Source organism: Drosophila innubila, assembly GCF_004354385.1.
Source record: "Drosophila innubila isolate TH190305 chromosome 2R unlocalized genomic scaffold, UK_Dinn_1.0 1_C_2R, whole genome shotgun sequence".
Lineage (NCBI taxonomy): Eukaryota > Metazoa > Arthropoda > Insecta > Diptera > Drosophilidae > Drosophila > Drosophila innubila.
Genome location: NW_022995374.1, coordinates 2,819,104 through 2,829,915, shown reverse-complemented (window position 1 = coordinate 2,829,915; position 10,812 = coordinate 2,819,104). Strand labels below are relative to the sequence as shown.

At 33.4% G+C, this 10,812-nt stretch overlaps 3 protein-coding genes and 1 non-coding gene across 4 annotated transcripts; 2 read left to right on the top strand and 2 right to left on the bottom strand.

Annotated features, from left to right (window-relative positions):
• Window positions 1-492: 492 nt before the first annotated feature.
• On the bottom strand, window positions 493-1,559 carry LOC117783216 (protein late bloomer). The gene is made up of 5 exons (XM_034620489.1): window positions 1,433-1,559; window positions 1,193-1,366; window positions 961-1,113; window positions 704-901; window positions 493-640 (listed from the first exon to the last, which is right to left on the bottom strand). The coding sequence occupies exons 1-5, from the start codon at window positions 1,490-1,492 to the stop codon at window positions 566-568; spliced, it is 660 nt and encodes a 219-aa protein (XP_034476380.1). The 5' UTR covers window positions 1,493-1,559; the 3' UTR covers window positions 493-565.
• A 1,564-nt stretch (window positions 1,560-3,123) lies between these two features.
• LOC117785931 (23 kDa integral membrane protein) lies at window positions 3,124-4,829 on the top strand (the record flags this gene model as incomplete). The annotated part of the gene is made up of 4 exons (XM_034624207.1): window positions 3,124-3,300; window positions 4,172-4,330; window positions 4,399-4,602; window positions 4,676-4,829. Coding segments are annotated over 4 exons (612 nt in total), but the record flags the coding sequence as incomplete, so codon positions are not given.
• A 4,773-nt stretch (window positions 4,830-9,602) lies between these two features.
• Window positions 9,603-10,338, top strand: LOC117785928 (tctex1 domain-containing protein 2). The gene is made up of 3 exons (XM_034624204.1): window positions 9,603-9,649; window positions 9,707-10,039; window positions 10,111-10,338. The coding sequence occupies exons 1-3, from the start codon at window positions 9,603-9,605 to the stop codon at window positions 10,274-10,276; spliced, it is 546 nt and encodes a 181-aa protein (XP_034480095.1). The 3' UTR covers window positions 10,277-10,338.
• Window positions 10,339-10,451: 113 nt separating this feature from the next.
• Trnat-agu lies at window positions 10,452-10,525 on the bottom strand. The gene has a single exon. It is a non-coding gene; the product is annotated as a tRNA-Thr (tRNA).
• Between the last annotated feature and the right edge of the window lie 287 nt (window positions 10,526-10,812).

The following is a 10,812-nucleotide window of genomic DNA, read 5'->3' as shown; positions in this document are numbered from 1 at the left end:
ACATAGAATATATGTACCTTTATTAAATTATCTTAATTTTGAGGAAAAAATATTTTTAATTTGTGTTGAATTTTTGTTAGAACTTGGTCGATTTCTTAAAATATTTTTTTTAGGATTAATTTGTAACTTCACCCCCTAGAGGTGAAGAACTTCAAACCTCCATGAAAACGTTTACCTTTATCTTTTCTAATATCAAATTTTAAGTTTTCATCAAATTTATGGATTTTTTAATGAGGATTTTGCAATTTTAAATTTGCAATTACTATCAGTGCTGGCAGTTTGGCCATCAGTGTTGGCAGAGCACAGCTGGTTTACAAATGTAGTAGCAGTGCTGCCAACTTATTTTAATGTCGTGCCGCAACAAAAAACGGGCTGCCATTCCGCTTTGAGTGTAGTTCTCACAATATCCGATAGGTGCGCTTTTTGTGCTTTTAAATTTAAACGTTTGAAACTCCAACTGAAAACTTGAATGTTTTGAAATGCATATAGAAATTTATGTTATCAAATCAAAAATGATATATTTGTACATTTTACAATACTGTTCACAGTGAATTGTGACGTTGAATTATCGGTAAAGACGTCTGCGTTCGGCATTTTGTAATGTGATTGCAAAGAGGCCTGTAATCATCACAGTGAGTAACTGTTGAATAAATAAATGTTAATTAATTATGAGAGTAAATAGATTGGTAATATCCGAGCACACCTCTATTCCGACTACAGTCCAGTCACTGATGCGTTCATAACTTGTGCCTTTGACGAAAGCAGCTGCCAATTGTGTGTTGCATCCCACGGTAAATAAATCCGGCGTAATAGTTGAATTCTGATTCAAATAACAGCTAGCTGGGATTCGCATTCCACTGTCGGCATAATTTAATGGTCCCGTTTTGCCACAACAATGATACTAAAAGCGGTGTTAAATATTAGTTAATCGAACTAAATTAATTTCACACTTGTTTTTACCTTTATTTCATAGTAGGACATGCTGGTATTTTTAGATAATTGATTCTGCCAGGCATTGCTGATTGTCTCATTTGCGAGCAGATCAAAGTTGATTGGTTGTGCAAATATAACGGTAATTTGCGCCATTATTAGGGCCAACAAAATGGCTGCATACTTTTAGGCGAAGCATAAGAAAATTATCCAGTTATTGTTATGTTTTTTAACTTAAAAAATCGACTATTCTTCAACTCACAATCCAACTTAGACGTATGCTCTCTCGTAGCGCCGCTATACAGCCAAAAATGGTACTACCAAAGATCAGCACACCCAGCACAATGCCCAGAATACAGGGTATACGAATGGCCGTACTCTCTTTGAATACAATCAAGGTATAGGAGCAGGCAGCAATAGATAAAGCGCCAAAAACCTGAAATATTGCAAATTTGTTTGATTTTATTGATAACGTTAAATGTAATTGTAAATTTTAGCTCACACAACATAGAAAGTCCAAAATAAATGAGGAGATCTTTAGTGTTTTGGTGCCGCAACTCATGTTGTGAATTATTCTATATACTCTTTACTGTCTCGACTATGCACAGCGTTAAAAAGCAACTGAGTAGCTAGAAAAAAAAAGAATCCAAAATCAAACATTAGCCCAGAGTGAGTATGTGAATGTGTCTGTGTGAGTATGTTGTCCATTGAAGCTTAGAAGGCATTCAGATAGGCATAACATATAGAAGCTCCACCTAGCTGATAAGGTTGCCCAATGCGAACAGCTGTGCGGGAGCGTCACGAGTGGGGAGCGAGAAGCTTATCAAAGAATCTGAATACTGAAATGAATATAAACGAGTATACAAATCGATTACCAACTGCATTGCGAATGCACTCAATTAGGCAATGTGTTTCATATGCACTCGACTGCGACTACGACAGCTGCAAGTTGAATTTTGCATATAAGCAAATATATATATAATATATGAGTCAAAGTGTCTTAGTTAGTGAGCATTGTCAACTGATACTAATGCTGATAAGTTGAGTTTGTGGTATTAGCTGTTGTGCTGTTATCAGTAAATTACCTTACACTACACTCACTCAGTTATCGCCTCAGGGTTGAACAGAACAGTGCGACATATGATATGCAAGACTACCCTAATACCCTATAACTTAACTCGTCTTTGCTTAGTTTAACAAATATTTAACTGGCTTTCTTATTTTAGTAAAAATGGCAACAGTCTAGTGAGCACGACTGTGGAAGACCCTGTACCTATTCCATATACTACGTATTACATTTAGAGGAAGATGTAAAAAATAAGAATAGAAATAATTTCGATCTGCCTGCATATATATTTTTTTATATTCCAAATTTAATAATTCTAGCTCCTACCATTTCTAAGATCTGTTAGTCTAATAAACCGAACCCATAAAATTATTTACCCCGCTTACGCGAGCCTGATCCAAACGACTTTCTTAAATAAAAATAAAATAATGACAAAAATTTCATGTTTTTCTAATAATTGGGACTACGGTTAAAAATAGGTCATCAAAATTCGAATTTTTGAAAAAAAAAAATCAAGACAAAATTGAAGCAACAAAAATATATTTTTAATAAAATTGAAGCAAGGTTCGAACCCAAACCTTTCTTCTGTATAAGCCGCTTTGCGAACCGAATTATTACCAAAATTTTAGTAGTTTGCAGTCTTGATAACAAATTAAAATAACAAATGAGTTTTCGACTTTTATTAATTGTTATTACTCATTTAGTAAGAAATCAACAGTTACCAGGTCAAAAGTTGCCATCGGTGCGATAAGAATTATGTTAGTATCATTGGCTTAAGTTAGCACTTGGGCATTTCGCTCAGTGCATTGTACGCTTATTATCGTTATTATTGTTATTTTTTTAACCGCCGCATCGTCACACAAAAACGTCCCATACAATTATTATTATTATCGCAGATAGCCGCCGGCTGGAACAGTAAAGCGAGTTGTTTTTGTTAGTCAAGTATTTAGTTCATATAAAGTCGTCAACGCGTTAACATCGAAGTTTTTAGCCGTGGTTCTTCAGTTCCATCTGTTATAGACAGAACAAAGTAAAATGGTTGTGCATAAATAGTATCACGCAGTTATTTCAGTGTTCTTATATATACTTATAGTGGTCAATATACGATTATATTTCATAACGCTTAAAAATTTCAGTTGCTCGGCATTGGAGTGATTGTGGTGAATGCGATTTCGCTCAACGATGTCGCCAAGGAGACACGCCCCATTCTCATCTTCTTCATTGTGATTGGCTCAGTCATATTTTTGATATCCTTCTTTGGCTGCTGCGGTGCCATCAAAGAGAGCTCATGCCTGACCTGGTTGGTGAGTAGAAAGATCGCACACATATTTTTATGTATACAAAAAATTAAATAAATTATACAACATAAAATAAAAAAATAATATGAAATATAGAACAAAATTAAAAAAAATTATAGAAAACCTAAAAACAAAAAATAAATAAAAAAAATAAAGTTAAAAAACTAAGTAAATATAAATTATAAACAAAGTTAAATAAACTAAGTAAATATAAAACAAAAAACAGACATAATCATAAAAAATAATATGAAATATAGAACAAAATTGAAAAAAATTATAGAAAACCTAAAAATAAAAAATAAATAAAAAAATAAAGTTAAAAAACTAAGTAAATAAAAATAACAAACAAATTTAAATATAAAACAAAATACATGTTTGACATAAAAATAAAAAATAAAATGAAATATATAACAAAACTAAAAAAACTTAAGAAAATGTACAAAATAAATAAATAAAAATAAAGTTCAGAAAATTAAACAAAAATAAAACAAAAAACATATTTGACATAATTATTTTTGCACTTTATTGCAAATTTTATTAAAAATACAAAAGTTCTTGTTTTTCTTAGCTATAAAGTACACAAAATTAAATTATAATATTATATTACTTTCATTAAATTTTGTACATATTTTGCATCTTCTCAGTAAAAGTATTTAATAGAATAAATTTAGTCTGAAACACGCTTGAAGCAAGTACAAAATATCATTAAAAGTTATGCCCAAAGTATTTAAAAAATTCTTAAACTAAGTATTTTGGTATTAAATTAAAAACACTTAATATATGAATTTTATTCATGACTCAAGCATATTTTGTATTTGATTTGAGTACTGTAGTCTACTTTTTTCTGAGTGTATATTAACACATCGATCTTTTTTAGTATGCCATTTTTTTGCTGATCATATTGGTTTTGACCTGCGTGCTGGCCTTTGTCTATGTCCGCAACACTGATGAGCAACAATTGGCCAGAACCGAACTGAACTCGGCATGGGATAAGCAGAAGAATGGCACAGATGCCATGGGTATCTATCAGGCAAATGTAAGTATAGTTTTCTGCACTCTTTATTCTTAGACATAATTGAATCTTTCTTTGTTGCAATCCTGCAGTTCAAGTGCTGTGGCGTTAATGGTCCCGATGACTATAAGAAAGCTAATATTACAATTCCACAAAGTTGTAATCTCTCCGAAAATAGCTCAACCACTGTGAGTCACTCGGTTTACCCTGAGGGCTGCTTAAATAAAGTGATCGATGTTTATGAGCAAGCATTTCACTTCGTCAGGGTCTTTGCCTGGATAATGGTAGCCATTGAGGTAAGTTCACTTATCTATTGAAATGTTTTAAAATAAGCTTCTAAATTGTGTAATTCTTTGTTTTTTTTTATAGGGTGCTGCCTTCGTCTGTGCCACGATTTTGGGCATCAACTTCAACAACGAAGCACGCCGTTCCAGATATTAAGTTTAAATCTTTTATATCTATACAAAACATAAATTAACCAAATGTTATTAATGTAAATCAACGAAAGTTAGTTAATAAACAATTTTTAATATAAATTAATAATTTAGTTAAAGTTCTCTTGATTCCATTCTAATATCGTTTCAATTAAATTGATATATAATCTTGTTAGAATTATAACATCTGTTGTACAGAATGCAGAAGGCACCCTGTATCGTGTTCTAGTTTGCCGGAAATAAAATGAAACTTTTAAACAGCGATAAAAATAACAACTGATAAGACAGACATCAAATTGCACCCAGGCTTTATTAAAATCGTATGAAACTCGATTAAAATGGGTAAATTAAAAAATTTAAGCTACAAAATTTTTTGAAATAAAAAATGACCATAAATCTACCATTATGATTTGGATTTGCAAAAGTTAGTGTTATTCTAACAAACAATTATTTAAAGGCAAGAAAATCAATGCTATTTTATTTATTTATATAGATAATTAAATATTCATTAAAAAATATATAGAATTTAATAATAACCAAAAATCAACTACTATGATTTTGAATTTCAAATATTATTGTTGTTCTAACAAGCTATTATTTAGTGTCTGGAAAATATGTGTTATTTTATATATTTATTAGATATTTAAGTATTCATAACAATGTGTCAATGTGCCACTTGGCCCAAACAATTTGGCTAACAAAGCTAAACGGTTCTCACGTGTATTGTTCCGATTTCTGTGGATTTTTAAATGCAATTCTTAAGTGGACATGTTCAACGCCAATTTGGCACGCGATTCTTTTTCTCACACACACACACACACACACACACACACACGCAGATACGCTCACCAATACATGGCAAAGCTGTCAAAGTAAATCGGTTGCATGCAACCGTGTCGACAGTTTGTAACCTAAGTTTTTAATTGCCTCACTGCCAGTGATGTGTATGTGTATGTGTGTGTGTGTGTGTCAAAATAAAGCAAATTACTCAAAATAAATACAATTTAGAATACACACACACACACATGCATTAGATATATGCATATATGTGTGTGTGTGTTTGGAGTGATGGGTTTGCTAATAAAAAAAAATCCGAGTTGTCCTTAGACATGCCACTGTAACCAAAGCCTAGTAGAACTCTAAGGATACCATCTGGTGCGGGGCGTTACGAGGTTTGGATGGTATATCGTGAAACAATCACCTTTTGGAGCGTACACCTTGTCAGCGGATTCCGTTAGAGAGCTGCTTCCTCTTTACGGTTTTTTTGTATTTCATTTTTTTTTTTGGCAATTGTTTAGTTTTGCGCTTTTATGTTTTAGAAAGCAAAGCCAGTTTCAATCGGGACGAGCGTACGTGCAGTTTTGCCAAATATACGAAGCGGGCTAACGGCCAAAACAGCTAACAGCTAACGGGTAACGTCTCACGGCAACAGCAATTCAAGCAAAAAACCGTAGCATACTTTGAGGCGCCTCATGAGTCGCATGCAAGCGTAAGTTAATGCAAATAAAGGCTTGTATTTTCTCTTGTTTTGTTTTACTTTTCCTTTTATTTTTGTTTCCGTTTCTGTTGACGTTTTGTTTTCGTTAAACGTTCGTGTTCCCGTGTGCTAATAACCTGCCCCAACGCATCAATAGCAACAGTCGCGATTGTTGTTGTTGTTGTTGTGGCAGCACTAAAGTGTTGCCATTGTGGGTGTTGCCACCTACAAATTGCTTAATTTGTTGCTACCAACTCGGCTACTTAATTTCGGCACATATTCACGTGTCGTAAAGTTTGTGCCTGGCAATTAGTAACCAGGTAACTGCCGTTGGCAACCATTACCTTTACCGTTACAGTTAAAGTCCCAACCATTTATTGTCGGGCACACACATGTGTCTAACTTTTGTATCTATGAGATATATGACACCGTTCATTTTACTATCTCAGCTTAGTTATAGTTCTTTCACTTTAATTGCTCGAGTCATAAAAGATTTACTGCAGCTGCTGTGACAACTTTCTTTCTATTCCTGTCTATTTATTTTTTGTGAAAACGTGAATGTTTCAGCTATATATTAATTGACTTAATCTAGACAATTAAACTAATAAAAAAAGTTTTTTTATAACTTATTTTAATTATGTTCATAATCTCACATACGAATTAATTTAACTGCATTTTTTTTTGCTTTATCATTTCTTATACACTCATAAATTTAAGCATAGTCTAGAAATTTTTTATATGAGTAAAATCAAAAATATCCAAGTCATTTTTTGTATTGAATTCGTTTTATATCTGTAATACGCAGTAAATGTTCATTTATTTTAATTAATTTAAAGCGTAATAATACTTAATTATTACTTTTTTGTAATAAATACAATTAAAAGTGGTTAAAAATTATCAAGCATGGGTGTTGTTGTTATCCTTATTTTATTTATAATTTACAAATTAACGATAATACTACTGACGCTTTTATTTCAATTTTTTGCAGTATAAAATAATATAGAGAAAATTAAGTAAACGTAAACTAATTATAATGTCATTAAGAAGATTAGCTAATAAAAGCTTAAAGAGTATATTAAAGGTCACTTAACTTTTCTGTTGAAGCCAAATATAGAAGATATTAAACTCTTAGCTTTATAACAGAAACTATAACGGATACGATTTTTTTTTTTTTAATTTATAATATACAAAATAAATTGTTGATTTTTATAAAAATATTGAAAAATAACTCATATTTTGCTATGAAAATAAAAACGATTTTAAATATGTGGTAATTAAGTTGAAAAATTATATTTTTCTAAAGTTAAAATTAAAATTTTTAATTTTTGATATTTATAATAAAGCTTAAAACTATGTAGAAAAATTTTAGCCTATCGGAAAAAGGTTAATACTTATTATCCAACAATCGCAGTCAAGTGTGTCTATTTAAATGACGCGAGCTGTATACAGAAGTTCGGCAAATCATGCATTCCATGCACTACCTCAACACAATTAGAGACCTCAGCTTGGTCATATGGAAATATGAAAATATTGGAAACTATTTGGTAGATTCTCGACACGTGACTCTGAGGGTATATCAATTTAATAAGTTCACAAGTATAGCTAAATAAATATGAGTAACTATGTATGCATATTTGTTTAGTTCGCTGGAAACACGAACTTTGAATACGCTGCAAGTCTTTTTATAGATATAAGATAGATGTATATAATAGTTTGTATGTATGTATGTTATGGGGAATAGAAAGTTTTGTCAAGTGTCGTAAATGCAATCAAACTACTTGAACTTTGGCTCTAAACCGCACAATGGCCGCGTTTTCGTCCTTCCGGTTTTGTCGCTTCGCAGGTGTCGCAAAGTAACCGATCAAAAGTCATAAACTCGAAAGGCGTCGCGTGTCGGCAGTTCTCAAGTAATTTTCCCAGTCTATGGTCGCGTTCATATATGCCAACACTATGCCTATGTCGGCTTTAACCCACTGGGTGATCAGGGTTGCTCTGATGGCGATGACACCCACGTCTCCGTCGCCGTTGTTGCAATTGGAGCGCTGCCTTTGGGTTTATGATAAGCGACACGCAAGGCGGAAGGACAAAAGCGTTGCCTCTGAGTTTAGCGGAAAACCAACAAAACTTTTTTGATGATGTGTGGATGCCGCACAGTGGGTGATTTGGCCCAATAAGCGTAACAAAACTAATAACTTTAAAGCCAAAAATTCTTTTTTTCAAATTATTTTTAAAGATCATCAACAAAAATAATTTTTTTGAAATAAATTTTTTTTTTTTTTTTTTTTTTTGCAAATTTTGAGATATAAGAAAATTTTTGTATTTAAGTCGGTACTCAAACCCGATTCCGAACTATGCGGCTATTGAGAAAAGAATAAAGGAAGATTCTTCACCTCAGTTTCGTTGTTTTTTATATAAACATAATTACCAAAATAATCAACAGTTTTAAAAGTTGAGAACAGTTGCAGTTAATCTTGGTCAATTTACAAAGAAGACGATCCATATTTTCAGACAAACATATATTTGTTTAGGGACAACACGCGATTAACTAACTTTTAATCCATCAAGTTTAAGACTTGCTCTCAAAAAGGATGTTACAAAAATTGCTAATTTCAAACACAATTTAATAATATAAAACATATGCACAGGTCTCAAAACTATTTTTTTTCTTTAATTACATACCCCTAATTTGTATAAAAACTAAAAAAAAAGTAGCTTATAATGAAATTAAACAATTTTATACAACAATCTGTGCAGCTGTAAAAAAGGCGGAAAATGATTTTCGAACACAGCAGCGTCAACATATGTTGACTTTAAAAGCGCACAGCTGATTAAAAATATTGATTAAAAATATTTAAATAACATTCGTATGCTAATTGAATATTAATTGAACATATGTTGACTTTGAAAGCGCACAGCTGATAAGAAATATTGATTAAAAAAATTTAAATAACATATTTGTGATAATTAAATATTAATTGAACATATGTTGACTTTGAAAGCTCACAGCTGATCACAAATATCGATTAAAAATATTTAAATAACATTTTTGTGCTAATTGAATATTTAGTTATGGGCGGAAAATCAAATTTTGCTAGATTTCAATGGTCGAAAGGTTTAATTTCGTTGCGCTAAATCGGACAAATCGCCCACTGTGCCCACTGTGCGACGGGGAGTTCCCGTTGATAGGCAGGTTTAGGCTAATTCTGGGACTCGTCGTGTCTGCATGTCAGTGTTTCAGTGCCTCAGTGTCGATGTCGTCGTCGTCATTGTTGTTGACGTCCTGTCAGTGTGCCGATAGCAGTGCAAGGAGTTTGTTTTCCTATTTCGCCGGCTGCCCGCGATTTAGCAATCAGAGCAATACCTTCTGTACATTATATAGTGTAAGATGTCGGGCACTTTGGCCGCATCCACTTGGACCGCAATGAAGACGCGGTATGTGCAGCCAGTGCCATGTGGCAGCAACTGATTAGCTCTCTGTTTCACTTGCAGCATCACTGCGTCCGTGCGCACCACCAATCGGATGAATGCGCTGCTCTCGGAGTCCATGCTCAGTCGACGGCGAGCGCTGCAGACTGGAGGCGATGGTGAGATGGGTGCCATCGGGGAGGGAGGCGAGCGTAAGGAGAAGCCGAAAAATGATTGGAAATTCTTTCACACCAATTTCAATATGGAACGTGCGCACAAAATCATTGAAGATTGCATTGAGGAGCGTCTGCTGTGGGATCGCTTCAGTCGCAGCTACGACTCTTGGCGGGCACTCCAACTGGTCGAGAGTCTGGCGGCGGAGATACGAGATCGGGTCAAGAAGCTAAACCACAGACGGTGAGTGTTGCAAATCCAATTCATACTTACCACAAATCAACCCAAGTGACCCCAATAAACTTAATTCACAGGCATCGCATTGTCTGTCTGCTGTCGCTGGTGGAAAAGCAGAACCAGGGCATCTATCAGAGAATGTGCCATCTGATGGACGAGAAGCGTGATAATTTTACCCAACTTGTTTTCGAACGACCCACGTACTTTATGGTTGTCGTCTTGTATCTGGTCCATCAGGATTAATTGAAAGTGAAAGTTGTAAAAGCTTGCAAGCTTTTTTTTAGCCAAGACACAAACCAGTTGTAAATGTTTGTGTTAAAGCCTGCTGCGATAGTATTAGAGATTAGTAAATATTAAAAACTTTAGTAAAATAATATAAAAAAGTGTTTATTTGTTAAATTGAAACCTGCCAATTCAAAGGCCCCGGCGAGATTCGAACTCACGATCTCCTGTTTACTAGACAGGCGCTTTAACCAACTAAGCCACGGCGCCGTTGTTTTTTCTCTGCTAATAATAGTCAATTTAAGAGAACAGACCAATGGAATTTTCAGTTATTTATTGCTATCTATAGTATAGTACTTGAAAAATCCATTGTTTTAATTAAAATTTATACAGATGTTTTGTGGAAAGATACATATAGACATGAAGATACTGAAATCGCATTGAATGGAGCTTGCTGTTGAAATTGTGAGTGAAAACTAAGTGGTTGAAGACCATAAATGGAACAATATTCGAATATTTTAATATGAAATAGATCAACCTTTTATTACAAAAAAAAA

What these genes read in the sequence shown, in the direction of transcription:
- LOC117783216 (XM_034620489.1), bottom strand. Translation starts at nt 1,492, where the DNA reads ATGAGTTGCGGCACCAAAACACTAAAGATCTCCTCATTTATTTTGGAC. An exon ending in TGTCCTACTATGAAATAAAG is followed by an intron (nt 902 to 960) that starts GTAAAAACAAGT and finishes CACCGCTTTTAG; the next exon opens with TATCATTGTTGTGGCAAAAC. An exon ending in GGACTGTAGTCGGAATAGAG is followed by an intron (nt 641 to 703) that starts GTGTGCTCGGAT and finishes TTTATTCAACAG; the next exon opens with TTACTCACTGTGATGATTAC.
- LOC117785928 (XM_034624204.1), top strand. Translation starts at nt 9,603, where the DNA reads ATGTCGGGCACTTTGGCCGCATCCACTTGGACCGCAATGAAGACGCG. An exon ending in TGGACCGCAATGAAGACGCG is followed by an intron (nt 9,650 to 9,706) that starts GTATGTGCAGCC and finishes TTTCACTTGCAG; the next exon opens with CATCACTGCGTCCGTGCGCA. An exon ending in AAGAAGCTAAACCACAGACG is followed by an intron (nt 10,040 to 10,110) that starts GTGAGTGTTGCA and finishes CTTAATTCACAG; the next exon opens with GCATCGCATTGTCTGTCTGC.